The following is a 17,769-nucleotide window of genomic DNA, read 5'->3' as shown; positions in this document are numbered from 1 at the left end:
TAGTTGAGTCACCAGAATTCTATCATCGTTACCAGGTTACTAACGTGTAATTGTGGCTGAACAAGGTAACTACTAACTAAAAGCACGCACAGAAGTGCTGGCATAGACAATGTTTCCGACAAATGAACCCTTGCCACGTCATTTTGTCAGCATCATATCTGCTGAGCTGTCTGCAAAAGGTTCGGAAGGGAAGTACTCTATCTCGAAGATAATCCACATATAAGGGCTTTCGGTTCTACCCAAAAGGAATTCCGATACTTAGCATATTAATTAGCAGGTTCGCACTGGAGGTGAAGCCAACATAGGGTCTTGTGAGTTGCCATGTCCTGCTTGATATCACTATTGTAAGATGACGAAACATTACCCTATCGCTACGCGCGCTCAGGTTCTAGGAGGCTTTGGCTACTACTGCCAAGTACTCCGTACGATGGAACATTTATAACCGTCATTGCTGACGTACCAAAAGGCACAATCAGCCAAGTCGCCAAAAAAGCAAAGGAACAGCAAGGCTTCGATAAACTGTGCGATCGTCGATGAGCATGTTGCGGAAAGACCTCGACCTGGCTGTTCCCAGCCGTTGCCCCTGAGGTCGAGGAAAAGATTCTGCATTTCGTTGGGACAGATCGAGCCGGTCGAGAGAAGTCCACGGAGTATCTTGCTTTTCAAGTTGGTATTTTTCGCTCATCCTGTCATCGTGTTTTGAAGATGGCTTTAATAAGGCTAACCAACTTTGAACCCAGGTCTCTCCAACAAGGCGAAGCAGAAAAGACTTGAATTCTGCCTCCCGTCACCAGTACTGAATGTTGGACTGGTGGAAGAATGTCATCTGGTCAGACGAAACATCAGTGGTCCTCGAACATCGCTGAGGCGGCCAACGAGCGACTTTGGCGAAACCCTCAGAGGCAGACCCCACGTGCATTCGCCGGCGTTGGAAAGGGCCACATGAGTTCATGTTCCGGGGCTGTTTGCTTAGCTATGACAACGACCGTGTCACGTCTATCTACCAGAGTCAGCCGCAGAAAGAAAGCAGAGAAAGCCATACAGGAACTAAACGAGCAACGGGAAGAAATAGCTGAAGCAGCATTCAACGAACAGCTCTCCAAAATGGAGAATCCCCAACCAACAGAAGCGAGGAAGGAAGCCTGTGTTCAAATTCACTCCGCAAAATGGCAAATTTGCCCGGAATTCCAAGGGAGGAGTGGATTGGTGGTGGCATCGGAATGTGAGGCATACGATCAAGTCTAACTGGCTAACCATTGTCCTCAGGAAGTACTCCTAAACTTATCCCATTTGCAAAAGAATATGAGAAGGATCCTCCGGGCACAGTAGCACAAGAGGATAATGCTCCTGCACATACCCACTTTTCGCAACAGGATATCTTTGATCAATACGAAGAATTGCAGCGGATTCTATCGCCTGGAAGCTCACCTGACCTTAGGATTGATATGATCGAGCCAGTTTTGGAACTGGCTCAAACGGCGGACTACCTCACGTGGTGCTCCGGTGACCAGGAAAGTAGCCATAAGGGCCTGGAAACGAGCATGGAAGGACCACCGCCAGAAGACGATCCAAGGCTGGATTGAGCGAATGGTTCCCTTATACAAAAGGTGATTGAATTGGTAGGAGGCAACGAATACCGAGAAGGAAGAACAAACCACGATCAAGGGGAAGTTCAAGGATAAATACAGAAAGGAAAGCTCTCCGTACGAGAATTTTACGACGACGATCGGAGAGGAGTGGGAGCGCAGACTGGTGAGGGCGAAGAGACTGAGCTGGAGATAGAGCAGCTTGATGGATTTGAAGATGTTGAATTGAGGTCTTGAGGACGATGCTGAGAGAATGGAGTGAGCGGTGTGAATGTAGTGAGGAATTAGCAGTCCTCTGACCTCGAAAGAAAATCGAAAGCCCATTGTATGTAGATTGTCTTCGAGATAGAGTACTTTCCTTTCAGATCCTTTTGCACATTCCTCCCAAGTTAAGTCACACATCACAGTATGCTACAAGGAACCCTCAGTGCACTGGACAATCTCGTTGCTCACTACAGGCATGATGGCTACATATCGCTCATCTGGTGATTAATCGCACAATCAACATTAACCGTCACATCATGGGCCGTAGACCAACTTCATAGCTCATAGCAGGTGCGTTCGCATACAGGGCTTGGGTGAGTGGCAGTACCGACGCTACAAGGGCAATACAATTTTGGCCGCAATGTAGCTATAGCCGCCCGCAGGGCTAGTACCTGAAGACCCAGAAAGAAATTGAGGTGTCAATTGCAGAGGTTTCTCTCCGAGAAATCGAACCTCGAAAGTCCTGGGTATGGGAACTGCGCGGAGAAGTCAATAGTCAGGTACAAAGGTTATGGGAGGCACACGACTGAGTCGACCTGTAGCCTGACTGGGATCGACGACCCAGGACGACGATGCCTACGTACCCAGAAAAGCAGACGATTCGAGCTCGAGTGGGCTCCAGACCTGGAAGGCAGATCACGAAATCAACGGAGATACCAAAAGTATCTCCGGGTCTGGTTTCAAGCGGGAACCGTTTACCGTCGCCGCCACTGCAGTCGAGGAGAAGGCAAAGAGCATGTTCAGCTTGTCGAGAGTGTACAAGATGGAGAAGTGCTCCTACCAGTCTCCCGATGAGGCTTCAAGCGGATCAGCTTCAACGAGAAGATTCGACAAGAAACAGAATAGAAGAGTCGGAAGTAGACACGCTATTGAGAAGCATCGGATCCATTCTCCCACGACACAAAAGAGCAAGACAGAGGGAAAGTGGTTGGTCCAGAGAAAGTCGGCACTGATTCGCTGAGAGGCAACTGAAGGTGAATGTATTGGTCCTGGGACCTGTGTGTCGAGTGTCGAGCGTCGAAAACTTTGGCCGACTAGTAGCGGTCATAAAAGGGACTGGAAAGGATGGATCACACGGAGACAGTGACCAATTTTGCACGGGAAAATTACCCCAAGACGCAGAAGGACGACCCCGGTAGCCTGGACGCCATATCATTGATACTTGGATCCAAATTTTCAAGCCACGTAGGAGCTGAGGGACACCGCCACCCCGTCAACCGCTCGAGACAGATCTATTTCGGAGGTGGCCCCAATGGATCGGGACCAGATCAATCTCAGATCCTGAATGGCTGCCTGACAGCAACACTGCAGGAAACGAGCTGAGCGCCTGTCACCGAAGTATCTGCCGTGGCGATTCTTCCCCGATTCTTGCGCAGAGAGTTTGAAATTAGCAATGAGCTGGAACCGAGAGCAGATGAGGTGCATCGCTTCCAGCGGATTACCAGTGTGCTTGTAAGTCCAAGTCCTTCAGGAGGGTCACGAGGTCGGTGCATGCGATGGATCCGCGTGGGAGCTGCAACGGGAGAAGTCTCAATGCGGACGCCGAGTGGGAACTTGCAATGCCTGAATCGACGCATACCTCGAGATGGAGTTCATGGATTGGTAAAGTTACGCGGAGTGCACGGATCGACTCCAAAGTGCTCCGAGGCGGCTGTCCACTGGGCGGGGAATCCTAACAAATCGTCAGGACATTGAGATCGACAGTAAAGGGTTTGAACGAGTCATAGGGTCGTATTGGTATGTTAACTTGGAGGAAGAACTCAAGTCGAGGAAGCACCAATTTACGAGTCCTAGAGCGAAAGCCACTCTCTGACTCCCAAACAGGGCGAGGCACAGAAATTCGGGAGCAAATCGAAGAGAAGCCCGCAAGGTAGTCTACCACTTATCGGCATCAAGGTGGGAGAGGTTCGAGTAATTACTATCCCTCGAGTTGCAGATCTGGAACATTATGAAATGAGGATGACTCTGTGATGCGGAGTCCTTACACGATTCCATCACAGTTGAGAGTGACAGCGGACTTGATTGTGGAAGACACTCCCCGAGAGGAGGATTATGCTGAAGAGGCGTCTGATCCATCTGCTTCTCCGCCAGCTAGTGTGGTTGCCTTGCAAGGGTCTGCCGTCGTCGTCGTCCACCATGGCCACAGGTCAGGAAGGCGAAAACTGTGCTCCTATGACCTCGTTGATTGGAGGCTGACCCTGTAGGGGAGCAGCTAGAACAAGGGCCCGCCTTGAGGGCCGGTGGATGATGGCTCACCCACCTTGGGAGTGATTGAAGAGCGATTGAAGAGACAGACTGACGATTTGAGGCGAATTAGAGAGCCAGGGTGAGACTAATGCCTGGGCAGAACCTGATTGAGGGCTCGAGCGCGAGGAGCGTAGCGACAAGAAACGCAAAAATCAGGAATGAAGCCGCTTGCGTAATCAGAGGGCACGTTTGATCGACGTCGAGCGAGTGTACTTGATAACGGCTATAGTTGCAATGCCACCCAAGATGTCGAGATGTACCCATACGGATAGTGATGACAACGTTTACCGCTTCTGCAGTGAGACACTGGACGAGCTACGCATGGGGAGTGCTGCGTGAGACCTAACCATCGGTGCTTGAACTAACGCGTGAAGTTAGCATCGTCAGTCGGATGACCTAATTACACGATGAAGCACGATCTGCAGAGATTCAAGTCCTCCCTGAAGCTTGCGACGAAAAGCTATCAGATGAAGAGCGAAAGGCGACTTCGAAGTTGAGTCCAGCATGGCCTCGACGACTACTGTTCCTGTTCTTCTCCCACTGGGTATGGGATGTTCATCTGTGTCTGCACACGATGATCGGTCACTGCAGCTCATGCGTCAAAAGAAAGACGTTTACATAAAGTCGGCGAGATTGCGTGCAGTGAGAAGAGACTGACGATCCCGGATGATCCGACGGAAGCCCTAGCTAACAGCCTGCCATTACTTGCTAGCATCCCTTTCTCCGGATGATCTTGTGTGTCTCCCAAATCAATCACAAAATATTGAATCGACTCCTTCGTGTACCTAGCCGACGACTGTTTCTCGTAAGCTCGAAGAGACAACGGAGCCACTGCAAAGGGGAATTCGGAACCAGGATAGATCCCATTGCTTCTGTAGAGCATTCCATACGGCGATATATCCTCGCCTTTGCGAAGCACTATCCATAGCCAAAGTATCATCGACCCGACCCTTCAGTTAGGATAAGGAGTAAGGTCACATAACCAATCGCGATACAAGTCGCAGCGGAGCCGATTTTTACGGGCTCGGTCCCTGGCTTCACTGGCGTTCCGTTTCCCGCTTCAATCCACAGTGTTCATCTCCATTCGGGTGCTTGATCCTGTGCTTCCCTGGTATTCAGACCTTCCCGGGCCTCATGCGTGTCGCCGGTATCATTCCGGTTTGCATGACCCTCTCTCTCCTCCCTCGAGAATCCTCTCTTCCTTTCGATCTCGTAAGTTCCTCGCTTTTCGCTTTTATGGCCCAGTTTCACACAGTTGAAAGACATCTAGACGGGTCATCCTTCATACGGTTCGCAATCCCATTCTAGATTCAAGGCTCTTTCCATCCTCTCGTAGTCGCCATGTTCTCCTTTTCCCGGAGCCCGGACAAAATCAAGACTTGGTTCTCTTTGCCGACTGACAGAAGTTCCGCGACCGGATTGTACACTCCCGGGAGCCCTTCTAGGAAGATATCATCAACCCACCAGCGAATATCGTCGGTCCAGCCAGGTCTCGAAGCTCTAGACTGACGAGGTCAGGCTCCTGCATCGCTTCGGCAAACGTATGTGTTGGATTCTTCCTCGAGGTGATAGTCTTCTGCCATGGCAGCTTCTTCCACGGCTCGATATCGCGGATGTGATGAGGTAAGGCGGCAACGACCAGTACCGAGTACGGGCTGTGTACATGTACATCTCAATCTCGTCCCGGGTCTGCTTTCAGGAAGAACCCGATGTGGATTGCAATGCGAAGAAGATACATGTTGACAAAAAAAAAGCCATTCCCAAGCGTGAGGCCTCAATTGCTCGGCTATGTACGCTAGACAATGCATTGAGGAGCAATGACAACACTTTTTCACAGAAGAAAAACAAAGAGAGAGCAAACATCACAACGAATCCACTGCTAATCCTGGCCAGGCTCGCGCACCAAGTCCCTCCCTCACTTCTCCAAGATGATGCTCGCAAAGGCAGACAGCTCGCCGATTGAACGAAACTCTGGCACACCAGGTGACATTCAATCCGGGTCTGCTTCCGCGAGTCCACTAGGTAACGTCTTAGCCGACGTCAGCGACGGTGATGCGAGCATAGCCGCTGCTGAAGTAGCCCTCCGTCGCAACGATCTGGTAGTAGTGGTCACCGTTAACGTTCAGACCAGCGCGAGCCCAGGCGTCGAAGTGGCAGCCCGTCTGGACGGTGCCGCTGGAGCGCTTGTTCTGGCGGACCGACCAGTACTGGTCGAAAGTTTGGATGCCGTCGATGCTAGGTGCGTTGTAACGAGTGCTCTTGCCGAGTCGATAGGTGCTACCGTCGCACTCCACGGTACCCAGGTCGGTGGCATCCGAGGAGGGATCGTAGGTGCCGAAGTTCTCAACGATGTAGTACTCGACGAGCGGGTTGCGGGTCCAACCGTAAACCGCGAGGTAACTGTTGCCGTTGGGCTGGTAAACACCGTCAAAGTGAATGGCCCTGCCATTTCACATATTTCAGCAAGCTGGCTGGCTGAGGCGGGAGAATATTTCAATCATTCAAACACGGGATACTGTGCGGTTCCCTGTGTTGCGAAATGTACACACCTTGCGTTCAGTCCAGGGTTCCAACCCTTTCCGCCGACGAGGTTACCGCCATCGCCCCAGCTAATCTCGTAGGTGCCGCCTTCCAGGTTGGTGTACGTGGCCTGGGCTCCACCGTCACTCCACCAGGAGTAGTAATAGCCATCGTGCCAGCCTTCCGAGTTAGGGGTGGTCTGTCGCTTTTCGAGCTCCGTAGTATTCCCTGTCGGGAAGGCCAGGGCCCCAGTAGCGGCCAATGCCGCGAGAGCAAAGGAGGTAATACCGATCATCATTGCAAGGATTGCAGGACGTCGGGTCGATGAAGGATGATCGTCTGTTGCTGGGGTTCAACAGCAGATCGATGGGTGATCTTCATGCCCTTTATATATCCCTGTTGGATTGTCGAAGATGTCATTGCTTGAAGCTCTAACGAACAGGTGTACTCGGACTGTCCAGCGATTGGAAACAGTAAACAACCGTAGAATAATCCCAATTGGACAGGATATCATCGCGTGAAGAACAGGCGGGAAATGCAGCGGTTGGACGTAGCCGTCCGGCGTTCCGCTGCTCCCAAAACTGGGGACTCTCTGAGGGAAAAGTCGTTTCAGATCGTCCCTCCTCGAGGAGACGTAAAATCCAAGACGGAACCATCTACAGCATGGTTTTGCCGAGGCACATCCCGCAAGTACCCAAGACTGACGATGAATCCGGGGAAGAAGAATGCAGCAGCAAATCACCGTTGCCAGCCATCTTTCTAGTGGCCGGTCCGAGCCGTGATCGTCGTGATGGCGTCCGGCAGTTCCGGATAAATAGCAGGCTCAATGTGGTTTTTGCGGGGAAACTGGAGCTGCCAAGTCCTCGACGATTTTACCGGTAACATTGATTTCATCCGCATCGCATCATGCAAGAGGGGAGAAGGTCTGGGGCTTTGGGTCGAGAGCCCTTGTTTTAGGGTTTCAATGTGATCGTCCAGATAAATTAGGCACAATTCAACTTAAAGTTCGATAAACATGAGGTTAATTTATCGAGTAGATCTCATCTCGGTAGTATATCACCTTTATTTCCTGGTTGGTTGCGCGCTGGGAGACCCCTGGAGCCAAGCCGGCATTTCAGAGTTCAGTTGTTTGTAGTATGAATCTATATTGCAATAATATTGGGACTGACTGACGGAGTATTGTCCGATTGAATTGACTTCTTTTAGCGTGCCCCACATGGTGCTTGCAAAAATGCACAGTTTCTTTCAAATTTCATAGGTTATGCAACGTTAAACCGATCTGACTCTGAGATCTTACATGTTTGGAATTGCGGCTTTCTACGGAGTAGCCAGGCAGGCCCCTTGAGCAGATTAAGTTACCTCGTTTTGTCTCGGGTATCCGTCTTCTGCTCCGTACACCCCCTTTCTATGGGTTGAATGGACCTTTCCCGGGACAGTGATGAGAAATTGCTTCCTGCCCTTTGGAATGGCCATTAGGCCCGCCGCGATGGAACATAGCATCAGGAATCTGAACAACCATCCAGATGTCGTCCTACCTGATTTTATCCGGAAGCGGACGAAAGAGACCCGGATGAACAGTTCGGGTCGGTAGAACGGAACAGGACGGACATAATCAGGGTTGTATCAGAATCACCAAAGATGACCGTCAAAGTTCCCTGTGACTCTGCTGTTGACACCAGGTTTGCTATTTGCTGGTTCCAATTTCTGGGAATATGCAGCTTACAATTCCAGCTTGTGTGCGGTGGATATGGATGGTCTGAAGATGCAATTGTCCGTGAAGACTATCGACTTCTCTCCATACGCATAACCGTGGCGAAGATGGGAAGCAACAAACCAATGAATGCATGTTTATGGCCGCCAACCTGCCTGGTAAGGCATTGAAATCTCAGTTCATTACAGATTCTCGAATAGTAGAAGCCGTAGAGCAATGCGTCTTGTACATGTGCGCGAGGGAAGTTACATTGGAAGTCTTCCTGCTCGACATGAGTGATTGCACCGCCGAAGTTGTTGGGCAATGAACCATCTTCAGTACTCAGTTGTTCTGAACGATTGCTCGTTGCTTGCTACTGGTACGATTTCTCGGAGGTGCGGCCCCTCGACGGTCAGCTTTCCGGCGGCGTTGGCCGACCCATCAGTGTTTCGGCCCGATATTCGGGGATCCCTGGCTTCTCTAGCGGAGAAGCAGCGCAGACTTGAGGAGTCTCGCCAATTTCATCGATGGAGGAAGTCACTATCCCCCTTGGCAGTTTCTTAGGAGGTTTCCAGCAGTAGCGTGATTGACGTGAGTTACTTCCAGGTCACAGGACTGATCTTGAAGGAGAGCTGTGATGAGTGGCCCTCGAGCAATTTACCCGGGTCTGTGTAGCAGGAGTGATTCCCCCCATAGCTCCAAGCCTTTGAATCCAGACACTGCAGGAATGCCCAAGTAGAAGGCTCTGTCGCAAGCTGTAGTATTCGTAGAAGAACGAGACGTGACTGGCACCCTGAGTCTTCGCCCGGTTGGCAGATACTGTGAACGGGTCTGTCCTCCTTGGATAAATGCAGTGCTTTGCTGTGTCCGTCTGTCTTCCGAGTCGTCAAAATGCTGCCCAGTGGACAGCTCAAGAAGCATCTGCTCTCCAACCTGTGTGTGTGTGTAGCACAATCATGTATCTTCCTCACCTCACTCATCCCGGATGATTGGAGCCATTCTTGATTCTAGGGAATTCAACGGAATACCCGAATATGATCGGGATATCTTGATCGTTGATCCTTGATGGTCGTATTCGACTCCGCCATGATTGATGTAGGAACGGGAAGGAATTTTGCCTCGCGAAATCATACCGAACATAATGTGCGGGTGAGCCGAACAACAACGTAGTCTTCCATTCTCTGAAATGTGCTGTGGCTCTGGCCTGAAAAAGGCTTTTTCATATCTGGCTTGAGGCCTGGGCTTTGGAGGTCATTGATGGAGGCATCGCATACACATTTTGAGCCACGGTCGTTGGTTCACAAGGATGTATCGGACGAAATGATCCAGTATCATTTCATTGTGCCAGAGATATTCATTCATTACAAGCCATCTGCCGAAGGACTTCGGAACCGAACAAACACCATCGTTCTGACAGATGGTGTTTTAAAGGGTATTAGATATTTCACCGGGACCGCCAGTTTCACATGGTAGGCATATGCCTTGCATGGAGTCCTCGATCCTCTGGCATTTTGAGCTGTCTATTCAACTTTATTTGTCGTGGTCGATTGCACTGAACTAGTCACCATGAACGAGTCATTGGGTGGGTTACTTCATGACCCTCGATGTATGGCATCTTTCAAGGTCAGCTTCGCAATCACAACGGGATGTCGAGACTTCCGGTCGATATCCAAGCAGAGCATGTAAGCCTTCGGCTTCTTGTATGTACGTACATGGATCACGAACTGACAGACCTATCAGAAGACGGGGAACATGTAGAAAAAAACCATGCGTAGCTAACGAAAGCCAGGCAATGGAACAAGACAACCAGGAAAATTGAGCATCTTGGTCCGATGAAGTTGATCGAACAGCTGCTTTACAAAAGAATTCCGATTTCCCAGACTTCCAATAGAAGGAAGGACAGGATAATGCCTCCGAACATGCTGAAGTCCAAAGAAACAGCCTAAGTTACTCACCCAGAGTCGAGTACTAGACCCAGCGGGGCGTCTTTGCTCGGACGGAACAAGCCAATTGCTTGGAACTCTCGCTTTCTGACACATCCGTAAAAGGGACAATCGCATGACAGATTTCCGGGTTAATTCGTCGACACGCCGTAATAGAGCCATTGGCTTTCTATGATCGAGCCAAGTCATGACGGCCGCTACTCGGAGTCCGGTTGTATCGCATCTCGTGCCCACAAGAGACAGAGAAATCTGCCTCTCCTTTTGTTGTGTCTAACTAGCGCTTGGTCCTTATTCCAGTCAAGAGACACGAATACTCCTGACAAACGGTTATAACCAAGCGCTCATCGATGACCTTGCAAAGCAATGGTCGAGCTTCCTCTCGCGATTTTACTTTGATTGCTGCCTGGTCTCACCTTGCGCCACGTCCCGGTTACGTTTGCTTCAGCAAACATTGTTGGCTGGAGATACTATTCATAGAGGCAGCGCAGATGTGACGGTGGTGAAGATGCTCCCTAGCTTCGACAACCCCTTCACGTAGGCCTTCAAGGTCAACATGAGGCTCCCCGAGTGGGCAAGGTACTCTCCCTTGATTTCTCTAATCCATGTCGTTGAATCACTCGATAACCACCGGGTACTGTGGGTTCGCGGCGTCGACGATCCTGAAGTTGGGTAGGAACAGGGGGCGCTCATGTGGCAGATATCCAACAATAGCAGATGATTAAGTTCGTCGTGAAAGATTGCGTATTGACAATAGATGGCATTCAGACCTTATCATTGTCTTTAGTGGCCGTCTTCGAAATGTGCGCCTGTTTGACAGCTGCGATTTCATCTATCAATGGAGTATTTGCAAGCGCCTTCTGGGCAGCCTCTTCACCAGCGATGGCCTTACTGGAGCCAGATCCCGAACCCAGGTGTTGATTGTGCCATCCCCAACCCGTCAAATACACGCCAATGAAGAACCGTTGAGTACCACCGCTCAACATCTCCATGGGTTTCTCCTCAACGTAGTTTAGCTTGACCCCTTTGCCCATGATCTTCTTAGCCAGTAGCTCCTTGCTCTGAAGTCTTGTTTGAGGAGCCTTGAACTGGGACAACCTAGGCTTCCACAGTTGCAACATCCAATCTTGTGCAATCTGGTAGCCGTTGGATGCATCGCTCAGTATAATGGCCGCAACATACGCCTCAAAAACATCAGCCCTGGTTTTTGTCCACCGTTTTGGTTGCGTTCGATGCTCCTGTGGTGCTAGAACCCGATTGTCGAATCCATACTGACTAGCGAACTCGGCCAGAGTTTCATTCTTGATCAGTTCCTCCCGGACCTGCGAAATACGTCCAGCCGGCATTGTCGGAAATCGGTCCCAGATTATTCGAGTTGCCATCATTTCCAAGTAGGCGTCCCCCAAAATCTCCAGCCTGTCATAACTTGTTTCATCCAACTGTTCCGGACTGCGGGGCCGTGCCACACCGGGATGCGTGAACACTGCTTTTTCAAGTGCCTTGTCCGAGATAGGTGGAAGAGGTGGAAGTGTTCCGTTCTTGGAGTATATTGAATGCTCATCTGCGGAACTGTCCGGTATTTGACCGTTGTTTGCGCGTGAGATTTCCTGTTGGAGTTTCTCTGCTGCCTGTAGGATCCGACGCGCATCATCTTTGAAGTGTTTAGCTGACCTGGGAGAGTTGGCCACCTTTGTAGTGAGCTGTCCAAGCAGATCGATGACCCGTTTTGTCTCAGAGGTGGAAGTACTGTCTACCGTTCTGACAGAGTCGCGCTCTCGACTTTCGGCGTGTTTCTATGAAAAGAGGCAATCAGTATGATCGATCAGGAACAGCTACTTCGGTCCCAATGCGCACCTTGGCCCTTTTCAACTTGCCATGCGGTTCGGAGTCAATGTCAGAGGAAGGACTGGATCGTTTTGTACCCATTTTGACACAGGATGACCTTAGATAGTTTGTAATGACTTCAAGGCCATGACTATAAGTCTAGCATGAGTGCTGCCAGCGCAATGGACAGGTTCTTTCCAGGTCCAGCTCCATGGGAAATTTTTGGCAGCACGTCGCGAGACTGGCTCTCAACCAGGACCTGGTTAGGCTATAGGTCACGTGACTCGCTGCTGGACCTTGAAGTGGTTCGGACATGTGCGATCTCAATTCCTCAATGTGCCCATTCTTCATCGCAACCTCGCACAATGTCTGTCCCAAGGTCTAGGATACTGGACCTTATGAAGGTGAGGCAGGAAAATTCGCAAAAATTGGCTTCTTTTCTAACCTACGGTACTGTGACGTAGGCCCAGTGTGAGATTTTTTCTAAGACGTTCAATCCCGATGGACTGCGGCTAGGAAACAAAGTCCTGCGGCAGCGGTTACGAGGGCCAGCACTCGCTTCGTGGTACCCGAGAAAGACTGTCGCATTCCGCGATCTCCAGGACGCTTATAAGCCGCTTGATTTGACAATGTTCGACGAAGCTGAGGATGACAGAGAGGAGGCCATTCAGATGTAAGAACGCCTGGGCAACAGTCCCGATCAGCAGAGCTCACGCGGAACAACAGTGCCAAGTTGCGAGGCAAAGGACGGCCGAAGAAGAGAAGAACTGCAGAAGGTATGTTTCCACCCATGCTTCCGGCATGGCGGCACGCATCGGTTCTGACGTTGATGCCTTTTTTTCGTTTTTCCTTCAGAATCGAGGACGGCCAAGAAGAAGTCATGATGCGCATTCGATGGCCGAGGCCGGCAATGATATGGATGAGTTTTCGACTGTCTGCTGCGGTAGCACGCTTCAACAAGCCAATGTCTGCATACTCATGGCCTGTGTTATATATGTTACCAATTGTACAATATGGAAATCTGGATTCTGCGTCATTGCATGTATTCCAGATATCAACCATTGGGTGTATACCCGCTTTCGTGCTGACCGACGGCTCGAAGGTGAACTCGTAGTTCTGCTCACATGTAACTGGTTCTATGATCACGTGACCCATGTCAGATCTTGTTTAGTCCAAGAGCTCCGTGCCCTTCGTTCAGCATGACTGATTGTACAGAAACGTCTTTCGTGTCGTGCTTTGTCCGGAAAGTCGTCGGCTCATTTCGCCCTGGTTTCAGAAGCTTTTTTAAGTTGTCTGATTTTCCGAGCCGAGTTTCGAGGATTAGTCGAGGCTACCAGCGTTATGCCGGCGGCGACACCCAAGCCGACGAAAAACCAGCTGCGAAGAGCTCGGCGCAAAGCCCAGCCAAATGCGACGGTTGGTAAAATCTCTTGATATCTCGTGATAACTTGCTGATATTCGAGTTGTAGGCCTCTCAGACCACGGATGGACAGACACCCAGCGAGACTGAGCGCGAGACGCCGTCTGTTAGTTCGCCACCGAAAAGTGACAGTGAGTCGTCGATTGCGCAGAACCTAGTGAATTTCGACGATTCCCTATACAATGAATACAAGGGCATTCTTGAGAAGTTCGAAGCGAAACCCGAGGAGACGCAAAATGAGCCCGAGAAACCTCAAGTCTACTACGAGGACGATGACGATGGGATTCCAGAAGAGGAAGAAGAGAACAAGCCAAAGTTGTCGAAGAAGAAACGCAAACAGATGAATAAGATTTCAATTGCAGAGTTGAAGGCGATGGTTTCAAAGCCAGAGATTGTCGAATGGACAGATGCAGACGCTGCGGATCCCAAGCTTCTCGTCCGTATCAAATCCCACCGAAATGTCGTGCCGGTACCGAGCCACTGGTCACTGAAACGGGAATACCTTTCGTCTAAACGTGGCATTGAGAAGCCTCCGTTTGCCCTCCCTAAGTTCATCCAAGACACCGGCATTGCGGAGATGCGGGATGCCGCCCTTGAGAAACAGGAGCAAGCGACGTTGAAGCAAAAGATGCGAGAACGTGTCCAGCCGAAGATGGGTCGACTCGACATCGATTATCAGAAACTCTACGAAGCATTCTTCCGCTTCCAAACGAAGCCAGAATTGACGAGATACGGGGAGGTTTACTATGAGGGCAAGGAGTTTGAAACCAATCTCCGTCATCTACGACCTGGGGAGCTCAGCGATGAACTGAAGGAAGCTCTCAACATGCCACCGGGGGCTCCGCCACCTTGGTTGATCAATCAACAACGCTATGGCCCGCCTCCTTCGTATCCTGCGCTCAAGATTCCAGGATTGAATGCACCTCCGCCGCCGGGTGCATCGTGGGGCTTTCACCCAGGTGGATATGGAAAGCCGCCGGTCGATGAGCACAACCGTCCCCTTTATGGTGGTGACATCTTCGGAGTCCTCCAAACGCAGCAGACTACCCAGCAACAAGGGGAGCCCGTCGAGAAGGAGCTGTGGGGCGAATTGCAGCCTATGGAGGAGGAGGAGGAGGAAGAAGAAGAAGAAGAAGAGGAGGAAGAGGAGGCAGAAGAGGAAGAGGTTGGTGATGGCCTGCAAACACCGAGCGGGCTCGAAACGCCGAGCGGCATCGCCTCCGCTGCGCCATCGGAGATTGGCACCGCGATGAATATCTCTGGCGAGTTCGATGTCCGCAAACACAACCGGGGAACAGAGACGGAGGAATCGGTCCATCCGCGGACAGCATACCAGGTCATCCCCGAACAGCAGAGTCGCGTCCAGGGCTTCTTCGGCGGCGAACGGGTCTACAATCTCAAGGCTGCCGAAAGTGGCAATGTGCCAGTTCTGGGGGCCGAGGAGGAGCGGTCTCGGAAACGGAAGGCAGCGGGCGATGTCGACGTGTCGATGGATCCGGATATGTTGCAGAAGGAGGGAGGAATCAGCAAAGAACGATTGCAGGAGTTGTACGACGAAGAGAGGCAACAGCAGCAGAATCCTGGGTGGTCTTCCAAGGAGGATCTCAGCGATATGATTGCTGCCGAGAATGCGAAGCGACTTCGCAAGGAAGAGGAGAGGAGGAGGCGTTAAGTCTACGTACGGTGTATTGCAGTCGAGTGTATCTGTCTGTACGTTTACGGTCCTAATTCGATTCACTGGTATGAATTCATTGACTTTCGATTGATCTTTCCCAGATGCAACATTAATAGCTCTTTCATATTGGATACCTGTTGTAATCGTCATGGTCGTAAAGTACAGCACTCATAAGCATGACAACAGCTTTTGACAAAGGTCTGAATACACCAAACCAAGCTGGCAATCTGAATCCCCAATCTCAATACCAAGCCTCCTTCAGTTCCTACTCCGTACACAAAGCCCCGTATGCGGCCCTTCTGGCTGTCGACCCTCTTATTCCGAGCATATAGCTCCTTCAGTTAGAGTAAGCCCTCAACCGCACTCTCGATATCATCCTCGACTGCAGAACCAAAGAACCGATCGATTTCATCTTCGTCGGATTCTGTCATGTTACCATATTCATCCTCGTTCTCGAATTCACCCTGGTTAACGCGCTCGATGGTTTCTGGCAAGTGTTCGATGGCCTCGGAGGCGAGAACACGGACTCTAGGTAAGTCCTCGGGCAACGGACAATCTTCGATCATCGTTGAGTAAACGTAATCGGCCACAAGGCGGATATTGCGAGATACCGATTCTGCAGGGCTGGGCGCATCGGTCTGCAGGTTGAAGGTCTCGGCGAGGCTCGTGCGAAGATCCTCAGAGGCCGTGAAACTGTGAATGATGTGCTGAAGTTCCTCGATGGAGATTGAGGAGTCGTGTCGCTTGTTCAAGAGCACGCGCTTCAATTTCCCGTTAACGATCGCGATCAAGCGATCCGTCTCGAAGAAGGTGTCATTCTTCCCACGGCAGTTCACCAAGCTATTTGCCAAAATGGCGCGCTGCAACACCGGATCTGCGGCGTCCGTTGAGATGAGACGCCAGAAATCGAGCATCTCGCACGCAAAGCTTCGGCCCCAACCAGTGAAAAAGAGAATTGAATGGCCAATCGCTCTCCTCACCCAGCCCAAGTCCCCGTACCGGACGCCCATCTTGAGCATCAGGGATCCACGTGCAAGGCGGAGGAAGTGAATATTGTTCAAGAACTCCGGGTGCATCTCATCCGGGTCCAACTCTCCGTGAAGAGTATCTTGAACAACGTTATTAATGCAGCTCTCAAGGTCCTCTAGGCCTAGCTCTTCGAACAGTTTTTCCCATTCCTCCGGCTTGCCGACTTTCAGAAGGTTCAGCCAGGTGTATGTATTTCGCAGCTTGTCAAACACGGCCGTCAGTATCTTGCCGTGGAAGCAATGCAAGACCAGTTCCTCCAGAGCAAAGAAATCCGCATTGTCAGTCTGCACACGGTTCTGGTCCAGAATCTCGCGAAAGAATGCCAAGGAAGAAGGCGAGTCATAATGTTTGGCCATGTAGTGGAGTTCATGTATCATTTTGAGCCATTGCATCTTCAAGTGAAACAGACCCGGTACAGGGAGGACCCAACCAAATCGGTCATATACGGCCCTGGACTCACAGCGTACCAATTTCGCGAGGCGGAGACGAGAGACAGTCCTTTGATCGCCGTAGAACAGATGCAGCCTCTCCGCAAAGTTATGTGTCTCATCCCACCTGTATTGACGAGAGGATATTTCCTCAAGAACATCAATGTTTCCGGCGAGTGTGCTTTCATCGATATCCATGAGGAAGGGATGGAACTTTGTACGAAACGGAGCAAGTCTGTCAATAACAGGGAAACTGGGAGCAGCAACCTGATTCCGGGCGTAGATCCTTTGAATGTTCTCCGGGAAGACCATCCGCAGGGTCTCATAGACAGCAAACTTGGAGAACTATAAACTACTGTTAGCGCGTCAACAGCGAGAATTGTTTCGTATTGTGAATGTACCTGGAAATCTATTTCATCATCGACAAATGCAGAGATATCGAACATTGGAACAGTCAATTCAAAGTCTGGGTTTAACATGCTTTGCGCCAACCCCTTCGCTGGGAAGCACTGGCCTTCAAATGCCACTCCCGTCGTGACAGTTCGTAACGAACCCTTGCCGTCACTGAGTTTCTGTCGTCCCACTGTATAGTCAAGATTGTTGTATGCTGTGATCACATTGGGACGTTGTCCAATCGCAGCGAGTTGGCTCGTCGCGTCCCTGGAAATTTCCTTGATTGCACTGGATATTTCCCAGTTTGCGCAACATAAGCCCATATGATGGAGAAGTTGAAGGATGTGGCGTGGTGTGCCTGAATAGTGCAGGAGCAAACCAACTTGGTTGCAGAGCATTCGACTTTTTGTGGCGTGTGTAGACCAGCAGTCTAAGCAGTGTCAACAGCTCAGTTGATTTTAACCCGTCATCTTCTTTTGACAACGTGCACAACAGCTTCAACAAATCGGGACTCTGTTGCTTCACAGACAGAAGGGCTGTCTGGGGTTCGGATATCTTCTTTTCCGTTAATGTCCCCAGGCTGCTTGGATCGGGAGTCCCGAACCCCTCAGTATTGCAAATGGATTCCACCTGCCTCTCGAGCTCAGGGGTTTACCAAGTCAAGTAGTTTAGATGCCTGGTGTTGAACCAATATTGTGCGTAATGTCCGAGTGCCGTCCTCGTTGTTCAATGCCTGCTTTAAATCTGCGGCGT

General features: G+C 50.7%; 5 protein-coding genes across 5 annotated transcripts; 1 reads left to right on the top strand and 4 right to left on the bottom strand.

Annotated features, from left to right (window-relative positions):
• Window positions 1-6,127: 6,127 nt before the first annotated feature.
• VTN31DRAFT_1666 (uncharacterized protein) lies at window positions 6,128-6,915 on the bottom strand (the record flags this gene model as incomplete). The annotated part of the gene is made up of 2 exons (XM_069401748.1): window positions 6,128-6,539; window positions 6,647-6,915. 2 exons carry the CDS (start codon window positions 6,913-6,915, stop codon window positions 6,128-6,130), a joined length of 681 nt encoding a protein of 226 aa, XP_069264522.1.
• Window positions 6,916-9,868: 2,953 nt separating this feature from the next.
• On the bottom strand, window positions 9,869-10,412 carry VTN31DRAFT_1665 (uncharacterized protein; the record flags this gene model as incomplete). Its single annotated transcript, XM_069401747.1, has 2 exons — window positions 9,869-9,922; window positions 10,263-10,412. 2 exons carry the CDS (start codon window positions 10,410-10,412, stop codon window positions 9,869-9,871), a joined length of 204 nt encoding a protein of 67 aa, XP_069264521.1.
• A 599-nt stretch (window positions 10,413-11,011) lies between these two features.
• Window positions 11,012-12,173, bottom strand: VTN31DRAFT_1664 (uncharacterized protein; the record flags this gene model as incomplete). Its single annotated transcript, XM_069401746.1, has 2 exons — window positions 11,012-12,040; window positions 12,102-12,173. The coding sequence occupies 2 exons, from the start codon at window positions 12,171-12,173 to the stop codon at window positions 11,012-11,014; spliced, it is 1,101 nt and encodes a 366-aa protein (XP_069264520.1).
• A 263-nt stretch (window positions 12,174-12,436) lies between these two features.
• On the top strand, window positions 12,437-15,163 carry VTN31DRAFT_1663 (uncharacterized protein; the record flags this gene model as incomplete). Its single annotated transcript, XM_069401745.1, has 5 exons — window positions 12,437-12,475; window positions 12,536-12,744; window positions 12,798-12,847; window positions 13,348-13,487; window positions 13,541-15,163. 5 exons carry the CDS (start codon window positions 12,437-12,439, stop codon window positions 15,161-15,163), a joined length of 2,061 nt encoding a protein of 686 aa, XP_069264519.1.
• Window positions 15,164-15,507: 344 nt separating this feature from the next.
• VTN31DRAFT_1662 (uncharacterized protein) lies at window positions 15,508-17,069 on the bottom strand (the record flags this gene model as incomplete). Its single annotated transcript, XM_069401744.1, has 2 exons — window positions 15,508-16,968; window positions 17,025-17,069. The coding sequence occupies 2 exons, from the start codon at window positions 17,067-17,069 to the stop codon at window positions 15,508-15,510; spliced, it is 1,506 nt and encodes a 501-aa protein (XP_069264518.1).
• Between the last annotated feature and the right edge of the window lie 700 nt (window positions 17,070-17,769).

This window comes from Thermomyces dupontii (genome assembly GCF_041956625.1).
Source record: "Thermomyces dupontii strain NRRL 2155 unplaced genomic scaffold VTN31scaffold_1, whole genome shotgun sequence".
Lineage (NCBI taxonomy): Eukaryota > Fungi > Ascomycota > Eurotiomycetes > Eurotiales > Trichocomaceae > Thermomyces > Thermomyces dupontii.
Note: the sequence above shows the minus strand (reverse complement) of the source record. Positions and strands in the feature narration are given on the sequence as shown.